Below are 20,618 nucleotides of genomic sequence, written 5' to 3' on the forward strand. Positions count from 1 at the left end.
CAAATGTTAAAGGCTGCCAAAAGGCACAAGGTGAATGACGACCCGTGGGAGCCTGCACAATTCTTCAGCATGCTCTTCTCAACTGCAAACCTTTCTCAGCTGCAGGCCTTTCTCAGCATCAACCAGCTCCTGGATGCTTTCAGATTCCCATCCAGCCATGCTGGGGAGAGCTGCCAAGACTGCTTGAGAACCTTGTCCAGCCGGATTCTGACTCGGGCCTTTGAGAAGTTCAGGGTTCCACAGTCCAACCCTCAGCTCTCCCGCCTGCTCTTGGTCCTGCTCCATTTTCCAGTGGGGCACGGCAAATCCTGGCCTGGGTGGTGGCCGGAGGGGCAGCACCAGGCCCCGGGGACCTGGAGTTCTGAGGTTTGGGTGAGGCAAGGCCTGCGCTCCACATTTTGCCTTTGTTCAGCTGGGCTATTTTTAAAAGCCTGTGGTTTGAGCAGGAAGCCATCATTAAAGTTTTCCTAGGCAAAGCTTTTGCAGGGAAAAATTACAGTCCTTCTCTCAGGAAGATCAGAGGAGCCCAGCCCTGCCGCATGGCAGAGAACAGGGCCTACACTGTGTCACATGGGCTCCAGCTCTGCAGCTGCGAGGCCCAAGCACCAGCCGCTGCAGCCCCATGTGTGCTGAAAACAGAGCCCTGCGGGCCATGTAAGCGCCCCACTTTCCCCTGACCCTTCTGGGGTGGGCAGAATCGAGGATATCAGTTTTACCCAGTAAAGTTGAGCTGCTCCTGCAAAAGGCCCTATTCATGGTGGCCCTGGGGCTGACGTGAACACAGATCTCTGGGAGTTTGTGCTCCCAGTAAGAGATCTGGCTGGCTTGGAGGCTTGTTCTGCCCTGTCACTGTGTAGGTTCCAGGTGATGAGAATTCTGAGCTCTGGTCCCACGCAGGGCAACTCTTCCAATTAGTCTGTTCAGGGGCTCAGTTCTCTGCCACAGTTGGCTCAGATGGATGAAGTGTGGATTACCTCCATGTGGACATGTGCCACATAGGTCTCAGGTCCTCAACTCACAGGGTTCCCAGAGGAGGAAGCAGAGCCAACCCCTCTAATGGACTGGGGCCACAAACCACACCAGGAGAGGGGCAGACAGGAGGATGCCCAGACAGATGGAAATGGCCTTAGCGGACAGTGAGGCATTCAGGTTGGTTGGGGTCTCTAGAAGAGATGCCCCTTAGGAATCAGAGTTGGGGGAAGGGGGGCTGTGAGTTCCAGGGGGCACCTCAGGGATTCTGGGAAGCACTGAGGCTGTGGTCACTCTGATGTGCCATCAAAGGATGGTGGCAACCCTGCCCTGGGGAGGGCTGGCCAGGCCGCCCATGGAGGGGGTGGGTGGGTGGGTGGCTGGCTTGGGGGAGGTGGACAGGCCTGTTTTGGTTTTCGAGGCAGGGGCTGGAGAGCCCTGCAGTTTCCAAACCACAGACGCCTCCTCTTTCCAAACACTTTCCCCTCCGTCAGCAGTCTCCCCGGCTCCCCTCCCAGCCCCCACAACCTACCCAACCCCACTGCAAGGGGCCTTTTGATTCCAAGGCCTGGTTGGCTGAGGGAATAGGGAGTGGAGGCCGCGGGGAAGCACTGCTTTTCTCTTGTCTGGTTATATATGACCCACTGCCCGCTTCCCCCCGTCAGCTCGGCTGTTTGCAGCAATGTTTTTCCCAGCCAACTCTCTGCAAGCTTTTCTTGGCTGCCTGATTTAACTTAGGGCTAAGACTGGGAAATCATGTTGTTTAGGTCTGTTATTTGAGAGAGAGAGAAGTTGTGGGCATGTATTTGCATATGCATGGGTAACTGTAGAATCAGGCGTTTAGTTGGGTATTTGTCTATGTTCATAACTGGGAACACAGCGCCCGTGTACACGTGGTATGAGGGCTGATGTATACAAGACTGTAGATGAAGCTCTATGTGTACTTGTGGTGTTGCTGCAGAGATGCACACATGACGTGGCTGTGAGCAGTTAGCTGTGTGGATAATGTATCTGTGACTGTGTAAATAACATATACATGGAACAGTCTATGTGTGGTTGCGTAAGTGGAATTACACATGCGTATCCATTAGTGGCTGTGTGCACAGGACCGTGGATGTGCAGCTGTGTGGGGACTGGATGGGACAGTGTACTGTAGCCACGCCTGTGGCCAACAGGGCTGTGCATTGGTGGTAGTGTTTCACCGGCTGCATGTGTCTGCGTGGTTGTGGAGACAGTTGTATCTGGGGCTCAGTGTATGATGGTGTTTGGAGCAGATGCTGGAGGCGATGGGGGAAGGTCAAGCCTTTCTCCCTGCTGTTCTCCTAGGCCAGCATCCTGCTCTCCTTTGCCACCAAGGCTGAGGGCTGTGTCCCAGCCTGGCCTGCCAGCAATGCTGTCCCACTTCTCCCAGCTCTAGGATGCCTTTGCTTTACATTCAGCCTGTTCTTGCTGTTTCCACAACTTAGCCCCCCGCCGTGCACCAGCCCCTAGGGTCCAACCCATGCCCCACCCTCAGGACAAGCTGGGTTCCTCAGAGCCAGCACTCTGAGCCTGATGCCAAGCTTGCCACGGCGGTGGCCAACCCCGAGTCCAGGCTTCATGCCGCCCAGGGCTTGGGGGCAGATTCCACAACATGGTCTCACAGTCATTCAGGAACGAGCTTTGGGGGTGGGGGTATGAGTCACCAGGCATCCCTGCCATTCTAGAGGCCAGTGCTTATTACACACCTCCCAGCTGTGCCGGCACTGCCCGGAACACACATGATGTGCTCTCCTTGAGGCAGGAGAAACTAGCCACTCACTGCCCTTGGGGCTCTGCAGATGTTTAGGGGTTTGTTCAGAGGCCTGCCTCTACTCTCCCTTCCTCCCAAGCTCCTGGATGTTGGAAAGGTCCTGGGGCCGGCCCTGTGGCATAGCGGTTAAGTGCGCGAGCTCTGCTGCTGGCGGCCTGGGTTTGGGTCCCGGGAGCACACCCATGCACTGCTTGTCAGGCCATGCTGTGGTGGTGTCCCATATAAAGTGGAGGAAGATGAGTACAGATGTTAGCCCAGGGCCAGCCTTCCTCAGCAAAAAGAGGAGGATTGGCATGGATGTTAGCTCAGGGCTGATCTTCCTCACAAAAAAAAAAAGAAAAAGGAAAGGTCCTGAACCTGCATAAATCTCAGTTCCCGATCAGCCTATGTGGCAGGCCTGGGGCCTCCCCGGAATCTTCTTTTTTTTTTTTTAAAGATTTTATTTATTCAGTTTTTTCCCCCCAAAGCCCCAGTAGATAGCTGTATGTCATAGGTTCACATCCTTCTAGCTGCTGTACGTGGGACTCGGCCTTGCGTTGGACGGAGAAGTGGTGCCTCGGGGCGCTCCCGGGATCCGAACCCGGGCCGCCAGCATCAGAGTGCGCGCACTTAACCGCCAAGCCACGGAGCCGGCCCCCCGGAATCTTCTTGATCAGGCCCCTCCTGAAGTCCCAACGGCTAGTGTGGAGATGCTGGAGGCTCCTGACCGGACCTGATACCTCCATCAGAGCTTGTGGGGGCTGCACCCTGGGGCCAGGCCGGGTCTGGCTTTTGCTCCCTTTCTAGTTTCCCAGGAGCTGGCTAGAGGAGGAGGGCTGTGGGTTGCTCCTCCTTCCTACTCTGTCCCTAAGTAATCGCTGGAACAGCTTTGGCTGAGGGAGCACCTTCCTGGAGGAAAGAGGCAATGAAGGGTGGGGGTGACTGGGACGACCCCTGCAGAGACTTGGACTCTTATACTTAGTTTTCTTAATCTGCAGCTTCCAGGGCAAATGTGGCCTCTCTTAGAGTCCCCAAAATTATGTCCTAAGTCCCATGACCCCCACCCCCAGGACGCTGGAAGAAGCCAGAGCCGCCCCCAGTGTCATCCCAATCCCCAAACAGCCCCTGCATCCACCTTCCTCCCCGCTGCTTCCCCAGCTGCAGTAGGCAAGAGAAAAGTCTGGCCAGTGAATCTGGGTGAGGAGGCCACTGGGCAGGGCAGACCAGAGCCCGGGGAGGAGGAGAGGTGTTAGTGAGAGAGAGAGAGGTGGCAGTTGCAGGTGAGGAGAAGCTGGCTCCCACGGTCACCTCGGCTGTGCTGCCTGTTGACCATCCCGCCCAGGGTCCACCGACGATCCAGGCGCCGCAGATGGGCCTTGCGTCTCTTGGACACTGGCGTGGGAGATGGCGATGGAACACGTGGCCGACAGGAACACGTGGCCGACAGGAACGGGCGGAGAGAATGGAGATGAGGATGAGATGGGATGGGGCGGGGAAGGGATGGAGGGACGGAAGGTTCATCCCAGGTCATCAGCACCTGGATGGAGCCCCAGCAGCACACCACTGCTGGATGGGGACAGATGTGACATGCAACAATGTTGGCATGTGGGGGAAAACTCAACCAAAGCCAAACCCTGGGGGGTTTTGCCCCTGAACCTGGGAGGGGCTATGAATTTAGAATCCCAGCACCTGAGAGGTGGAGAGGGCCCTCGGCTCCAGCCTAGCACAAGGACGGCCCTCCGCTGCAGCCCTAGGGAGGGCTCATGCTCCCGCCATTGCTCTGCCGGTTCCCAGGAGGGCAGGGGGCCACACCGCATGGCCCTTACATCCATCTGCCCGCCGCCACCCACTCACTCACCAAGTCCTGCTTGTGAACTAGCCACCATGTGCCAGGTACCATGTGTGGAAGAATAAATGTGCCCAGGAGAGCCTGGGGGCCCCTTTCTCGCAGAGCTTATAGCTCTTACAGCTCTGGGTTTGTTGTCTCTGCTTTCTCGGTCATCCCCACTGAAGTGAGTCTGTTGAGGACAAAGACTTTGAGTCTCTGCATCCCCAGGGCCCAGCAGAGGGCCTGGCACACGGCCAACCCCTAAGAAATGGTGCTGAGTGACGTGCACACAAGAGTGGAGGCCCCTTCTCCGCACGCTATCCATTGGAGTTCTGATGACAGAGGACCTGCCTCCCGGCTGCTCACTGCTCCAGACCCCTTTCATCTAGACCGCCCTCTCTCGGGTGGCCTCTTACACTGGTCCTCTGGTTACTGTGGCCCAGTTGCAGATGATCCCTGCCTTTCTAGGGAACACTCCCCTGGAAAGGACAGCAGACCAGGGCTCCAAGGTGCCAAGTGGCCCCCTACCTCCTGGCCCTGCAGAAGGAGGGTGACAGGCTGCCCAGGTCTGGGGTGGGGGGGAGGCCAGCAGTTAGAGTAGAACTGTCCAAACACACTCAGGTCAAACCCCACCAAGGCCTCCTGGGAAGGATTCACTTTCCCAGAAGGAGGAGAGTGGCCTGGTTGACCTGATGCTTATAAGCGGGAGGCCTGGACCAAAGGTTAGGAGGTGTGGATTCAGTCCAGGCTGCACTGCCAGGTTACTATGTCCCTGGCAAGCTGTTGTCCCAGTCTGGCCTCTGTTTCCTCATCTGTCACTGGGGTCAATACCACCTAGCAGGGACTGAGCGGGCTCTGTGGAACACAAATCAGGCCAAGCGTGAGGCCAGACCAGGAGGAACTCTGAGAGTGGACCTCCCAGCAGGTGTGTGTGATTTCTCTGTGGACAGAGGAACTTCAGCTGATGCCCAGGCCAGGGGCCACCTTAGCAGTAAGTGATGTTTACCTGGTTTAAACCATTTACAAAGACCACCTCACTGGAACCTCACAAAAGCTCTACGTGGCTGGCACTGTCCCCATTTTAGAAATGGGAAACCAGAGGCACAGGATGTTAAGGAAGCCTCTGCATCAGACACCTGAGTGTCAGGGCAGCAAGTGGATCCAGGCAGTCTCACTCCGGAGCCTGGACTCTAGGCCCCGCCACGTTGTTCTTCTCCCTCGATCCTGTGCCCCTTAGCCTGCCAACAATGAAGAAGGCCCAGATAGGGGGCCGGGGCCAGTGTGAACCCACCAGGAAGAAGGCAGGTCATCGCTGGTGGCTGGGGGTCACAGAAGCACAGGTAGGGACCCAGGTTCTGGTCTTGGCTCTGCCACAAACTGACCTGGGGGCCCTGTAGAGATGATAGCTCTCCAGGCCTCCATGTCCTCACCTCTGAGAGGTGATGGATCTGTTAGTTCTACTAAAGCACCTTGCCAGTGTCGGGCTTGGATGTCGGGCTCATCATCATCAGTGGGCGAGAGGGCCTCCACCTCCACTCCAGCTCTCCCACCCCCTACTGCTAACATTTCTGAATTCTATGCAGCACACCTGGCTTCAGGAGAAACACGAACATATGCCAGAATGTCTGATAATCGAAATAAACCAAAACAGCTAGTTGTTTCTTGCTTTCCAAAGCAATGAACCATGAGCTGTTAGGGAAGCTTTGAGGGGATGAAGGCTTCCAATTCTGTCTAGAGGGCTAAGGGACCTATGATGGGACAGCAACAAGACTGGGGTAGAGATGGCCAGAGAGAGGACCAGAGTGGGCTCATCTCTTAGCCACATGGCTGCAGCTGCAGACAGACTGGCAGACATGCCACAGCTGCTGGGGCCTTGGGGTGGGGTACTGAGCCCCGAGCCCTTCAGTCGAGTTGGGCAGAGATGCCCAAGATGTGATGATGGAATTCACAGCTGCCCAAGGGCTGCCAGGGGTACTGGCATACAGGTCCTATCAAAAGCATGCAGAGGAACCTATTTTAGGGAGGGTTACCCTGGGTGCACATGCACACACACACACCTCTGAATGCAGAACCTGCACTGGCTGCCTGATTCTTACTCCATGAAGGTTAAAATTCTCTACAACCCACTACTGCTTGTTCTGTGCAAAGCACCCACTCTCTCTTCCAACTAGGTTGGCATCTGTGCCCACATACCTCTCAGGCTCTTTCCTGCATACTCAGGTCCTGTCCTGGTCCTCCATCATCAACCCAACATCTCTGCTCTGACATTCTTGGCATAGCCTTTTCAGGCAGGGCTCTGATTCCACATACACACCCTCCTAGAGTTGCTTACAAGCAAAACGCTGCACGGAGAGGTATGTAGCACAGCGGTGAAGACCACAGGCAAAGGAGGCCGACCAGGCTCAAGCCTTAGGAAGACAAGCACGTAGCTCAAAGCCTCAGTTCCTGCATCAGGAAAATGGGGATCGCAACAGTACCCCCCCCAAGGTAGAGGCGAAGGCATTTAAAGCACCAGGCCGGGTACTCTAGGGATCGTTATTTCTGAGAAGCCCTGGGATGCCCCCTAGAATGTGGAAGTGGATAGCAGTTGAGGCCTGGCGACTGTAGACAAACTAAACCAGACCCAGCTCAGGGGCCAAGACCCTCCACCGCTGCAGAGGTGCACTGGAACCAGAGGTGAGATGAGGTGCAGGCCAAACCCCAGGGCTCAGGGAGCAGCCAGGAATGACTGAGCACCCAGCCTGAACATATGGGGACTCGTCCCTGGAAACCTGTCACAAGGTGGATGTGTATTGCCGGGGCTACAGCTCTGGTCAAGGGACTGAATTAAAGCCTTTACACGAGAGGAAGGGTGGGGTTCCAACTGCCTGCTGAGTAACCGACATTTAGGGGAAGGATGAATAAGGAGCTGGCACTTGGCGGGCTGCTTATTTTGGCCTGGGCAGTGGGGAATGGTGGGGGGAGGGGGGCAGGCCTGGAGGTGGCCTGAGCCCTGGGTGGCAGGGCTCCATCCCTCTGGCTCACAGACGTGCCCATTTGGACAGCCCCCACTGACCGTTAGGGCAAGTGTTCTTGCTGCCAGGATTTAGGAGGTTTGGAAGCCTTTAGGAGCAGGGGGCCAGGAACTAGTGGTGGCTCACACTCACTGGCTTGGGCAGCCTGCTCCAGGGAATACCTGAGTCCATAGACAGGCTGTCCAGGCCAGTGATGGCCTGGGGAGGTGGGGGAGGCAGGCTTTCTGAAATGCAATGAGAAAGATCCAGAAAAACCTCACTGGGCCAGAGCTAATCAGAGAGGCTAATGGTGCAGGGGCCGGAGCCACTCCTTGGTTGCTGTGACTCTGCACCCTCGGCCAGACTAACAGACACCTGGAGCAGAGGCCTCTGAGCAGAACAACACACGCACAGCAGAAGCTGTGTGCACACAGCCCCTTGGGAGCAGGGAGCGCAGGGAGCATAGCATGGGACGGGGATCTCTGTGGGGTCCCCAGAGGAACCCAGGGCTTCTAGGGGGAGAGGGAGCTTTGGGGATCTGGCCTTAAGACTGTTCTCCCCAGTCTCTTCCCAAAAGTTGTCAAAGCCTGAGATCCACACCCCAAGGGAATTTCCCCACCTAATGTTAGCCCCACGTCGCGCCAGCAGGGACAGGCCTGGGCTGGGAGGTGAGCTTGTGGGTCAGCCTCAGTGAGACAGGATCCCAAGGAAAGGGGCTGGCACATGGTCCAGCTCACTTCAGGGTTCTCATGGTTTTAGGGAGAAGAGTAGGAAAGCTGCTTCCAAGAGGACTTGGATTCACTTCTGGGGCCAGGGATGGGGTGGGCACCAATCCCTGGGGACCCCAGAGGCAGCCACCTCCCCGCACCTGCTCCATTACCCACCCGACCCTCCTGCCCTGAACCAGCAGGCCCTTACCTTCCCCAGTCTTGGAGGTGTTGATGTCTGAGTCATCCCGAGTACCATTCTGGGCCTCCAGGTAGGTGGCAGGGACCCAGCCCTGCTCCTCAGAGGTGCTCACGAACCACCAGCCTGCAGAGGGGACAAGAGAGAACAGGGCCATGAGAGCCCAGTGGGATGGCAGAGGCAGGCTGGGGGCCTGGAAGGGGGAAGGAGCAGCGTGGAGGGCACAGAGCCAGAGAGCCTGCCACCTGGCAAATGCCCGGCCCACCTCCAGCCTCGAGGGGCCTGCGCCTCACTAAGGAAGAAGAGATCGACACGCTCCCTGAGAAGAGGCCCGAAGGACTGCTATCCAAACTTACACAAATGTTTGATGAAAAAATTAAAAAATGAAATTGAAACAGTATGTCCAATGTGTGAAAGTCACCTTGCAAGAAAGGCCAAGGGAGCTCTGGCCAAACAGAGACTCTTGAGGGTCTTTCAACGGACCATTAGGACCACTGGTTTGGCCTGGAGTTTGGCCACTCTCTCTGCTTTCAAAGGCATCTGGGCTTCGATGCCTCACAGTTACCTTTCAGTGGTCACTGTTCTGCTTTCCCCAGCACAGGTCAGTGGTATTTTCACGTCAGTGATACTCACAGCTGCCTTTTAAGTGTGCTGACACTTTTAAGTGGGCATTGCACACACTCGAGTGACCCTTGATGGTCATGGCCAAATAATAAAGGCTCATTCATTGTCTGTCTTGTTCATTGGTTCATTAATTCATCATTCAAACAAACGCTAACTGAGCAAAGTACTCCGAGCAACCGGGTCTTGGGACTGTGCTAACTGCTTCAGTCCCTTCCTAGAACATACTTTTTACAGGATCTTGTCTTCGCCCCCATCCCATCCCAATCCTTCTCTGCCTCCCAAAGCAATTTGGCACCGATTCTCTCTTCCATCCATGACAGAGCTCCAAATCTGCACTGTTCTCTGTCAAGAGACCACAGGGCTTCTCCCTGGGCATCACTGAGGCCACGTCACTGCCCACTGGCAGCAGGTGGCTGCCTGAGGAGGGGGCACACTGGGTGGGGGGCTCCCAGGTACTCCCAGCTGGGCTTAGCACTGGGAGGTGGAGGAGGCTGCCTGAGGGCTTCTTTGACGACAACGGAGAAAGACAGAGGAAAATAGTCTCACCACTGCACGGGACCTCAGAACCCAGGGTCATCTCTTAGGTCTTCAACTGGGTCCCCACTGCCCTGTGTGACAAGCCTGGGATAGCAAATAGCCTGTCATCTAGTCTTGAATGCATACTGAGCCCCACCCTTTCCAGGGAGTTCTACAGCTCTCTGCTTGTGGCTCTTCAAAGCCCATGAAATGCCATAACATCTGTATGATACCTCAACGATGGATACATGTCATTATAGGCTTGTCCATACCCATAGAATGTACAGCACCAAGACTGAACCCGAATGTAAACTATGAACTCTGGGATTAGGATATGTCAGTGTAGGTTCATCAATAGTGTAACAAATATACTACTCTCATGGGGGATGTTGATAATGCGGGAGGCTGTGTATATGTGGGGGCAGGGGGTACATGGGAAACCTCTGTAGTTTCCACTCAGTTTTGCTGTGAACCTGAAACTGCTCTAAAATACAAGTCTTAAAGAAAAAGAAAAGAAAAGAAAAAGCCCTGGACATGAGGTCCAAACTCTTGAGGCCCAGGCCCATTGGGCTCAGAGGCCTTAGCTGGGTCATTGCCCCTCTGGAACCTGGGGTGGATGCCTTTCTTCCTTCCCTCTGCCAGATTCAGGTAAATTCCCTGTCTTTCTTGAGTGGGATGAGTGTGGGCCACCTTCATCACACCTATAGCCACTTGCACATTCTGGGCCTACCATGCACGGGGCCACCGAGTGGGCTGCCTGGAGTAGCACCACCATCCTTCCGGAGGCCCAGGCCATAATGGTGTGGCCGCTCAAGAGGCTGTGGCTGATGGAGGCCCCAAAGAAGCCAGAAGGCATGGTTTTGCAGGAGTCTCTGCCTGAGACGTCTTTTCCCCTCTCCCAGCCTCTAGGGGAGCACTCTCAGGGACCTCAACAGCCTCTTCCAAGAAGCCCCAGCTCCAGGTATTCTTCCACAGAGCCTAACTGGAGGTCACAGGACAGGGATTCTCATCTCATAGGGTTTCCTGCCCTGTGGCTCTGCCTCTTGACCATAGGGATGTGCATGTCCAGCCAATCATCTTCTGACTGGTCTGTCATCTGCCAAGACACCGTAATGGTTCAGGGGATTTTTCAGGAACAGACGTGGGAATCACAGGAGTATGTGGGAAGAGACGGCCTGAGAGTTAAGTCAACAAAGTAGCAGCAAAGTCAAGAGATGGAGAAAGTCTGTCCTGATTAACATCATTTGAGCTCCAGGTTCCAGGTGTGCTAAAAGCTAGACCACCCCGCTGGACTTCCTAATAACAACTAGCCAATGACTTTCCTGTGCTGTTTGACTCAGCCAGAGCAGTTTCAATCACTGGGACTGAGAAAGTCCGCATAATACCATCCCTGCCCAGCAATCACCAAGGTTCATGATGGAAGGTCCACCATCACGAGTCAAGTTGCAGAATAAACCTCAAGTCCACTGGGCACCCAATACCACAGCCCTCAGCGGGTGAGGATGGAGCCCTTCACATCACTCTGAGTAAGCAGTCCTTCCCTATATCCCTCCTCCCCAGGATAACCTCCAAGAGCCCCCAATAGCAGTCGCCACAATCCCCAACTTGGAGTCACTTTTGGGAGGGTCTTGAAGGCTGAGGCTCTCATATGACTCCCCAGGTCCAGGTCCCAATACCAAAAGCACACAGGTGTTGGCTCCCACATCTCATCCAGACCCTCCCCAAAGTGACCACCCCAGTTTCACCCCTCAAAGCCAAGCCAAGTCCCAGTAGGCCAAGGAAGTACCCTGAAGGCCTGGCCTCAAAGGGGAGCCTTTGTCCCCAGGAGAGAGGGGTCCCTAGGCTGGAGCCAGGGATCTTACTGTCATCAGACAAAACGGGATGTGCCTCAAGGAATAGTGGAGCTGAGAAGCATGTGACTTGTTAAGGATTTGCCATGATCCCTCTATGCCCAGCCCCTCCCAGCCTCTTTTTCTACACCAAGGTGTGCCCACTGCCCCTCCACCCTCTGAAACAACCTACTTTCTGTCTCCACTGGGAGAATATTCCTGCCTCGCCTTGTATGAGCCCTTGGCTTCCCAGGAAAGTAAGCTACTTGGTGGTCTCCTGGATGGCTGGGGTCACTGTCTTCTAAGCCTTCTCTCTACTTCTGGAATTTGGGCTTCAAAGTCATCCTCAGCAGAGGTGAAGGAGGCAAGCCCCTCCAAGGGCTCCAGGCGGATTTTCTCCATCGGTCCCATCCAAACTTGTCTGTGTTCACATCTGCTGTGAAGTGAGTTCACCAGCCTGCTGACCTCTTGCTCTCCTCCTCTCCCCCCATGGTCATCTCAGGGACCAGCCCCCTGCGTGGACCTTTCTCCTTGGCTCCAAAGGCCTCATGATTCCAGTATTCAGGTCTCTTCTCCACTGGTGGCACCTCTCCCCTCCCTCCTACTACACTCTTTGAGAACACTTCCTTGTACATTCTGCTCCCTCATGGATCTAGACTTGTCTGCCCAGGGAAACTCCTGGGGGCAGGCCTGCCCTCCTCCTACGTCTGCTGCATAGGCCTAACACTCAGGAGTAGCTGGGCAGAGACTTGCTGAGAGGCCAAATGTGTGGCTGAGGTGCCTACTGGGCAGGGTGGCGTGATGCTATGCACCTCACACCACCTAGGTACCCCATGGATGTGCCAGGGCTTTCTATGAGTCCTTTCTACCTCAAAATCTCCACTGCACCAGAAGCACTAGGGAATCTGGGCCACATTATCAGCTGACCATGATCATCTCCTCACCCCAGGGCAGCAACTTAGGATCCTATGCTCCTGCTGTACCCCTAAGACTTGGGGTGAGACCTTCATCGTCTTCATGGCTTGGTGGTCCCTGCCCACCTTGCCTGAGAACATTGGCTTGGGCTTCCACTGCAGCCTTGAAATGTGCAGAGCTGGGCTGTATGGGTTCAAGCCTCAGGTCCTTCCTGTCTCAGGTCCTGCAAAGAAGAGCTTGCTGCTGTCTTGGCTGTGGGCACCTCCACAGTGCCAGAAGAAGAATATAATTCAGTCAGGCTGCCTGACAGGCCAGGGCCCAGAAAGAACAGCAGTGTCACCCATCACACACAGCCAGCCCTGCTCGGTGGGCCCCAATAACAACCCACTTCACAATGGCCCAGGGGCTGAGGGGAGGAGAAAGCAACACTGGGGTGGCCTGGATAGCATCTCCAGCTCCGGGCAGGGAAGGGGGAGCCCCAGATCCAAGAGGGAAAAGCTCAGGCCCAGGAGCGAGACCCTCCCTCTTTCCAGGTTGAGCATAATCTTCAGTGAAGCGGCCAATGGGGCCCATCTGTTTGGCCAATTTCTAAGCCCTCTCAAATTGATTCTAACTGGGGCTTCCCAATGCTGGCACTGGGGGAGGGACGGAAGTAGAGCTAGAAATTGAGAGTGAGACACAAATTGAGACAGAGACAGAGTGAGAGAGAGACAGAAAGAGAGGCAGACCGAGAGAGACAGAGTCAGAGATGGAGACAGAGAATGCAGATGGGAGGACCTGGGAGAGGGGCCAGGAGAGGGGCTGGGGGCTTTAGCCCCTCTGGGAAGGGGCTGAGCCTGGCCGAGAGTGGCAGGAAGTGACAGGCACTCCCAGGCCACCGCTGTCCCCAGGGTGACCAGGCCACAATGGCCTCCTTAATGAGAGGATAATGAGCTCATTAGGGCCAGAGGAGGCCAGCTGCACACAATTAGGATGTTAATAAAGTCTTCCAAGGTCTCAACTCAGCCTAGGATAAAAGTTGGTGGGGGAGGGGGACCCCGCTCCTTCCTCTTCCTCTGAAACTTCTCCATCCTTCCCTGTATCGTCCTCCATGAGGCCTTCCCTGACTCTCCCCATGCTCCCAATCCTGCTGGCCCCAGGATTCAGCCCACAGGCTCCTCTTAGCTTCCTATTCCAAGACAGACCTCAGTTTGGACCATGGCTTCACCAAGTGCTGGCTGTGTGACCTGGAGCAGGTCATTGGCCCTCTCTGAGCCTCATCATAACAGGATAATGTGATCTGACTACAGGGTTGCCTGGCATCAGGGACATATGGTGAACTCAATAACCAAGTACTTACTGAGCACGTGGTACATGCCAGGCCCTGTTCCAGGCACGAGGACCCCGCAGAGAACACACCGTCAGGACTTGGGCTCTCCTTCCCCATCTCCCCCTGCATGGCACACAGGATGGGCGCAATACAGTGCAACCTGTGTGCTGGCGCAGGGAGCAGGTGAGGCCAGGGTTCCACCCACCAGCCCTGGGCATGAACCCAGAGGACAGGGAGGCAGGATGAGACTCTGACTTTGGAGTTTAGGAGAACCCAGAAGCCTTTAGGTGACTTCCGGGCCTTGCCTTTTCTTTCCCTCTAGATCCCGCACGTGGTCTAACACCAGTTAGAGCTGAGCACCCGTGGGGCGCTACTGTATGCCCAGCCCTATGTGAAGGGCTGCAGCCTCTAGAAGGGTGGGTGATGGAGCTAGGAAAAGTAGAAGACACAGTCTTAGGCCTCAAATACTGCCTCCACTTGTGACACATGCCTGGGCTCAGGTTTTGGCTCCTTTGGGAGGGTGACATGTCCAGGCGTTCCCGTGTTCTTTCCTTGGAGCAGCTGAAGGAGGGGACGAGGTGAGAATCTGGCGGAGAATCTCCACCAAATGGTGGAGGTGGGGAGATGCTGAGAGGAGGAAGGGGGCTGAAGGGCGCCTGGCCAGGCACATGTCACCGGTGCTGCCCACCTGGTCATACCACACCTGGCACAAGGCTGGACCCTGAGGGACTGCTTCTGCCCTGGACCCAGCCTGACCCCTTTCCCATGACCTTGGGGCAAATCTGAGGCTTCTAACTGAGAGGGACCAGAGGTGCTATAAATGCAGGCCGCTGTGGTCATGTTGTGCCTTTAAGAACAACGAAAGGCGGCCCACCCTCGGCCAGGCCTCCCCTGGTCAGAAGGCTCCGTCACTGAGCCTCTTGCCAAGACACACTCCAGCTCACAGCACGTGGCCTCCACAGTCCAAAGCAAACAGGAGCGGGAAAGAGGCTCCCCCTGTCTCGCCCGCAGGCACCTCCACAGCCCCTGCCTTCCTGCCTGACCCCTCCTTCTGGTGCCACCACTAGCACCCACCCCCCTCTGTTGCCCATGGCCTCCCCTTCCCCCAGATGGGGTTCTTAAGCCACCAGGGCCCCAGCACTCTCCCTGGGCGCCTGAGGCCTGAATTCCAAGACCATTAGCACAGGCTGCTACATCACAGTTTGGAAGGCTCCGTGGAGTCCGTGGCAAGAAGACAGCAAGAACTGGGCGGCTGCCACCCCTCCCCCAACTTGGCTCCAGCCTGCCCACCTCACTGGACAGGCCCAGAAGCCCAGTGCTGGGTCTGGGCAGGCTGAGGCCATGGGTGAGGCACCCAGGAGAAGGCCTGGCTGATAAGCATTCAGAGGCAGAGAAGGAGCACATGATAAAGCACCAGGCTGAAGAGAATAATGGTTTTAAGCAAGGGCTCGAAAGCCCGGTTACCTGGATTTAAATCCCAGCTCTGCTACGTACTAGCTGAATGAATTTGGGCATTTGCCTCAGTTTCCTCATCTGTAAAATGGACCTATAGTAGTGCCTACATCTCACAGTGTTATAAGGGTTCAGATCAGTTAATCCACGAAAAGCATTCAGAATCGTGCCTGGTTCCTAGGAAGTTGCACCAAAGAACTATTACTAAAGTTTAAGTGCCAACCACAGGAAATTTTAAAGAAGGAATCAAGATCTCAGCGCCCCTCAATGATTGGTGCCAGGGCTGGGCAGGGAGGCAGGTGGGTCTTAGGTGTTCGGAGTGTCAGGGAGAGAGAGACTCTTGGTGTCACTGTCATTTGGCCTTAACCTTGGAAGGTCTCTACTGAAAACTCTGGGTCTGGTTCTGTGCCTGGCACGGGTGGGGGTCAGGGGCAGGGTGAAGTAGAGAATACAAGATGGCACAAGGCCCCTTCAGGAACTACAGAGCAGAGGGGCCCAGACAGCCCTGTGCCACAGACATGCGGTTGTTGCTGCAATGTTGGCTAGAGGAACTGCAGACATCCACAGATGAGACTGAGTAGTCAGGGAAGAATTCTTAGAGAAGACTTGACTTGAACCTCAGATCAAATCTGGAGGGGAGGTGATCTGGTGGGAAGAATAGGACAGGCAGAGTCGTGGGAGTACCTGTGGCCCACCCAGTAACGCTCACGGTGCTTCATGGTGGGGATTTTTCCAGACCAAAGCAAGAGAGGCAATCACCTTCAACCTCCCTGTCCTCCTGTCCTTCAAGTGCCCCACTCTAAAGCAGAGCACAGCACGGAGGTGTGAGCCTGTGGCCAGAGATTCCCGAACAGAAGGTGGCTCAGGAGGGATAGAAGATGCAAAAGGGGATTTGCTAATACAATTGTAGATGACGCGAATGGTGGGGCGAGATGTGGCTGTACAGAGTGAGGCCCCGGAAGACGGACGGGGCACAGTACTCGGGAAAGAAGAACAGATAAAGGAGATGTGAACTGCAAGGAATCAGGTCAGGAAGGTTCAAGTCTCACAAGTGGATCCCCGAAAAAATGCTCAGGGTAACAAAAAGGGCGTTTACCCTGATGTTCCAGGCAAGAGAAAGAATAAGAAAGAGGGTAAGTTGAAGGAGACCGAGAGAGGGTGCGGGACCGTGACGCTGACTCAAGGAGGAAGAGGGTCCGCTGGACTCCTTTCTCTCAGGAGGAAGGGTGCTCAGACCGGAAAGCACTGAGCAGGAGGGCGGTGGGCAAATGGACCCAGGGCGGAGATGGAGGCAGCACTGACAGGCCACCCTCTGCGAGCTCTCATCAGCTGGCTGTGAGAGGCCTGGAGAGCCCCTGACAAAGAGCCTGCCAGGCCACTATGAGCAATCCTGGAAGAAACAGAGATGTTCCAAGGCCAGAGAACAGAATAGGCAAAGGTCCCAACTTCTAAAGAAGAAGAAGAAGAAGGTGAATTCCAGAGCAGAGATGAGCAACCTCAACACTGGTCCTGATCAAGTGAAACATGTATTCCCGAGGGATGGTCAGAGACCTGGAAAGCAGTTCTGAGCATTCCCCAGGCAGTGCTGAGCAGAAAGGCAGAACAGGAAGGAAGGGGGCCAGGCCACACCAGATTCTGATAAGGAGGAGCGAACCACTGGCTTAGGGGTCTGGGATGTGTCAGAGCTGAGCTGCGAGGGCTTGGGGCTCCCACAATCCCCTGGGGGCTGCAGGGCTGCAGTGACAGATTGGCAGCTGATGGCTGACCACATCCAAAGAGGGTGTGACAATTCACTGGTTACAACCTAGGGGGGGTTCTATTGGGAACCTGTCCTGTTGGATGTTTTAATCAGTTCCAGGAGGAGGACAGAGGCGCTGTGCTAGTGGCACCATCTCTTTTAGCGAAAGCTGTGCCAGGATCAGAAGCCAAAAAAAAAAAAGTTCTGAACAGATGGTAATGACAGGTCAAATCTGACAAGACGAAGAGTAGTAAATGGAGAGACGGAAGGATATGGTTTAGTACAGTGATCTTATAACTTACTGTCCAAACTTTTTGGAGTAAATGGGTGCCATTCATAGTTATGCCAAAATACTAGGTGCCAACTGGGAGTGTCCTGGGCAACTGGGTTGTATGGGTCACCCTACTTGGCAGTGAGGATGAGAAAGGTCCTGGAGTTTGGGAGACTTTAAGTTCAGTAAGTTGTCTGCCCCAAGTCTGAAACCTTAGGCTGCATTAGGAAACACCTGGACTGGGTGACTTACCCAAGGTGCTGTCTAAGAAGGGGTAGCACCAGGATTGGCACCCAGGTCTGACTCCCAGGACCGCATCCACTCAATTCTCCTCACAAACGACTCCAGCTGTCCCTTCCTTTGCAGAAGGAGACCAACACTGCCTGCTCTTTCTATTAGATCCCCAAATTCCCATCTGAGAGAGGAGCTGGGAAACCAGTCGCCTCATCTACTTCTCCATTCCACCAGTGTCTCCAAAGCAGATCTGATTCTCAGGAGAGTCACAGGAATGGCTCCGCCCCTCCTGGCCTCCCCTCTGAGAGGAGGGGGCTGACAGGTGGTTTCAGGCCTCCTCTCCAGGCTGCCTCTCTCTCACCCTCTGTGAGACCCCATGGCAGGGCTGGGTGAGGCAAGGGCACCTAGGCTAAGTGAGTTTCTGGCACAACATATTACCCAAGGGCTTTGCCAGGAGAGAGTGACTTTGGATTAGCATTTCTCAAACCTCAGATATTTCCACACACGCATGACTTTTTCATATCCTTGAACTACAGATACCGTGGTTCACATAGTAAATATATATTTAAAGCAATCCACCTTTTTTTTTTTTTAACTTCAAGAAAATAATTTGTTTAGGAAACTTCAGATTGCCACCATGAATAAACAGCTAGGACCACTGACCCCAACCATGAAATTACAGAGAAAAAGCCATGTAGTGAACTGGAGCTGTGCTGAGACTGAAGAGGTGGTGCGTGCAGCCTGCTCCCTCTTTGTTACAAAGGAGATTTAGTAGACAGAGGTCAAAGACAGCGACCATCAAGCGAGATAAATCAGAAGGCTCGGAAGAGAACTGAAACTTTTCTCCCTGTGAGTTGCAGAAGTATTTAATACCGCCTCTCTGTACCATCTAAAAGCATCCCATGTTCCATGGTGTTGCGTGGACGACATTTTCAGGAAACCAACCTTGAACTAGAATGATACTTGGTCATTCAAAATGGTTGAAGAAAGAGACTGAAATGTCCTTGTTAGTGTGTTGAGAATATTAAATAGCATGTACTAACCAGGGTTGTGGTGAGAAATCAAAGAGAAAAGAATAGAAAGAAACTAGAAGTGTGTCTGGTGCCTTCAATGTGTATTTCCGGTCTGGAGAAAAGAGCTGAGGGAACCCTCTGCAGCTGTTACCAGTCATTTGAAATATAAGAGGTCATCCTTATTCTTTAAACTGGCTTCCTCCAGTGCCTAAGAAGTACACGTCTGAGTTCATTTTTTCCTTTTTCTTTCTTTGCTAAAAATGGAGGCTTCTTGGCCCCAGAATTGAGTTGGTTTCAACTAAAAGCCTTAGGCTGACAACCGTCCCCTCCCTTCTAGCTGAGTTCAGCCCCTCTTCAATTGGGGCAAAAATAAAACGGGGGCAATTTCCACTTTAAAGACGATGTCCATAAACAAAACAAACCCACTCCACAATTTGTCTAGGGCATTCCTCCCTCCAAACCCTCCTTATTTAATTTCTGGGGAATTTTAAATAGAGGCCTTGCAAAATCCTGCCCCGCCTGACGTCAACAGCTCTCTGACAATGTGGATTCTTCCACACGGTGTGGGGAGCAGCCACCGCGAATGCTGATGCTTTTCCAGGCTCCTCTCTCGGTTGGAATTTGGGAGCCACTGGTGTCACCCTAGGAGACTGTGGGAGAAGCATGGTACCCAGCAGTGTCCTGCTTGGGGTCCTGTAACTGCATTTCCCAAACCTCAGGCATTATAGAGATCAGGTGTGCAATCAAGCTATCCAAGTAGCACCTGTGTTTTCTTTTAAAAAAACTTGAATACGTATTTCAAAAAGACATTTTCCTATGCCACACTAAATGGAAAACCAGTAACTCTTGGCATAAATAGAAGATAATGGAAAAGTACATACAATGAAACAACAATGCCAAGGACTTCTAGCAATATATCAGGGCAAGTTCTAGCAAGACACTAAGGCTGGGGCCAGATTTTCTCTTGGTCAAACCAACAACATTCGCAAGTGTTAACAACACAGGAGCCCCACATGGAGACTTTGCCCTTGCCCCAGTGTGGAGTGCAAGAGGACTGAAATGAAATAATCTCCTCATGATGGGATTCCATGCCATTTAATACTGTGTCCACCATACATTTGTATGACCCACTCTCTGGGATAAACACTGACTTGCAGAAGGAGCGTTGTTAAGAATATGCAGCCCCTTAGTTTGAATCCAAGCTCGGTCACCCAGCAAGCTTTGAGATGTTGTGCAAACCACTTGTCTTTCTGAAAGTCACTTTCTTCTTCTGAAAAACAGAAACAAAGCCACCTGCCCTACTTACTCCTATAGAGTTACTCTGAGATAATAGATGGCGAAAAGCCTTTGAAAAGTCTCCAGGTTGTAGACAGATGGGGGCAGAGGGGTTATTATTCCGAGCAATTTCAGGAACCTGATGGACTCCTGACTTCGCCCTGGATATAACATACTGCCCAGACTGGATGGTGACCCATCCCTGTCTATTAGAGAAAAGAAAATGAATCTGTCACTTGACAATTTTCTTTCACAGTTAACTTTCCCAATAGCCACATGGGTTTCAAAATATTATCCTCATTTTATAGATATGGAAACTGAGGAGCAAAATGGCCACATACTGGCAGCTCAGTGGCAGAGAGGAATTTGAGAACAAGCCTTTCATGGGCCTTGGGGGGAAATGCCCTCTATCTTGCTTTTTTGTGCACACTGAGCATGGCTCAGAAGCCCAAAATGTGTGGTCTTTTTGATCCATCACTGTGCCCAGGCCTCATCTTTCAAAGCCACCACCTTTGAGAAGTTCCTGTGACTCCCCACCAGCGGGGATTCTGCTCTCCTGCCCTTGTCTCCCCCAGCACCCTGACCTTAGGTTTGGGTTGGTCATCCCCCTGAGCCAGACCAAGAGCTCTTTGAGGACAAAGGCCAAGTCTTGCTCATCTTGGCATCCTGTTGAGCCCTTGCCTGGGTCCGTGTTTCAGACAAAGAAGGGGCACAGTAAGCAGTTGCCGAAAACGAAATGCACTGACAGATGTGCACAAGGCTTCCTTCTCCATCCACATCACAGTACCTCCTGCTTCCCTTGGCTCAGTATCTCTCCAGCCCAGCTCCTGGGGTCAGTGCAGGGTCAGGCCTGGGCATCTTCTCTCCAGCTCTCACCCCTCTGGCCTCGGGGCCTCTGCTAGAATCCCGTGCAGCTGTTCAGCCCGTGGGCAGTATACCCTCCTCAAGTCCCCCAAATTCAGGAGATACCTCTGA

The 20,618-nt window shown here is 53.9% G+C and overlaps 1 protein-coding gene across 4 annotated transcripts in view; it reads right to left on the reverse strand.

Moving 5' to 3' along the window:
• SH3PXD2A (SH3 and PX domains 2A) overlaps nucleotides 1-20,618 on the reverse strand; it is a 237,339-nt gene that overhangs the window by 20,111 nt on the left and 196,610 nt on the right. For 2 of the 4 annotated variants that reach the window (XM_087432545.1, XM_087432543.1), the window contains 2 exons: nucleotides 8,480-8,593; nucleotides 4,049-4,132 (listed from right to left, as the gene is read on the reverse strand). In XM_087432545.1, the coding sequence (XP_087288671.1) occupies nucleotides 4,049-4,132; nucleotides 8,480-8,593 (198 nt within the window). The remainder of the gene's footprint in view (nucleotides 1-4,048; nucleotides 4,133-8,479; nucleotides 8,594-20,618) is intronic. The other 2 variants (XM_087432546.1, XM_087432544.1) reach the window with 1 other exon arrangement.

This window comes from Ceratotherium simum, chromosome 6, assembly GCF_057802395.1.
Source record: "Ceratotherium simum simum isolate JZ-2026a chromosome 6, ASM5780239v1, whole genome shotgun sequence".
Lineage (NCBI taxonomy): Eukaryota > Metazoa > Chordata > Mammalia > Perissodactyla > Rhinocerotidae > Ceratotherium > Ceratotherium simum.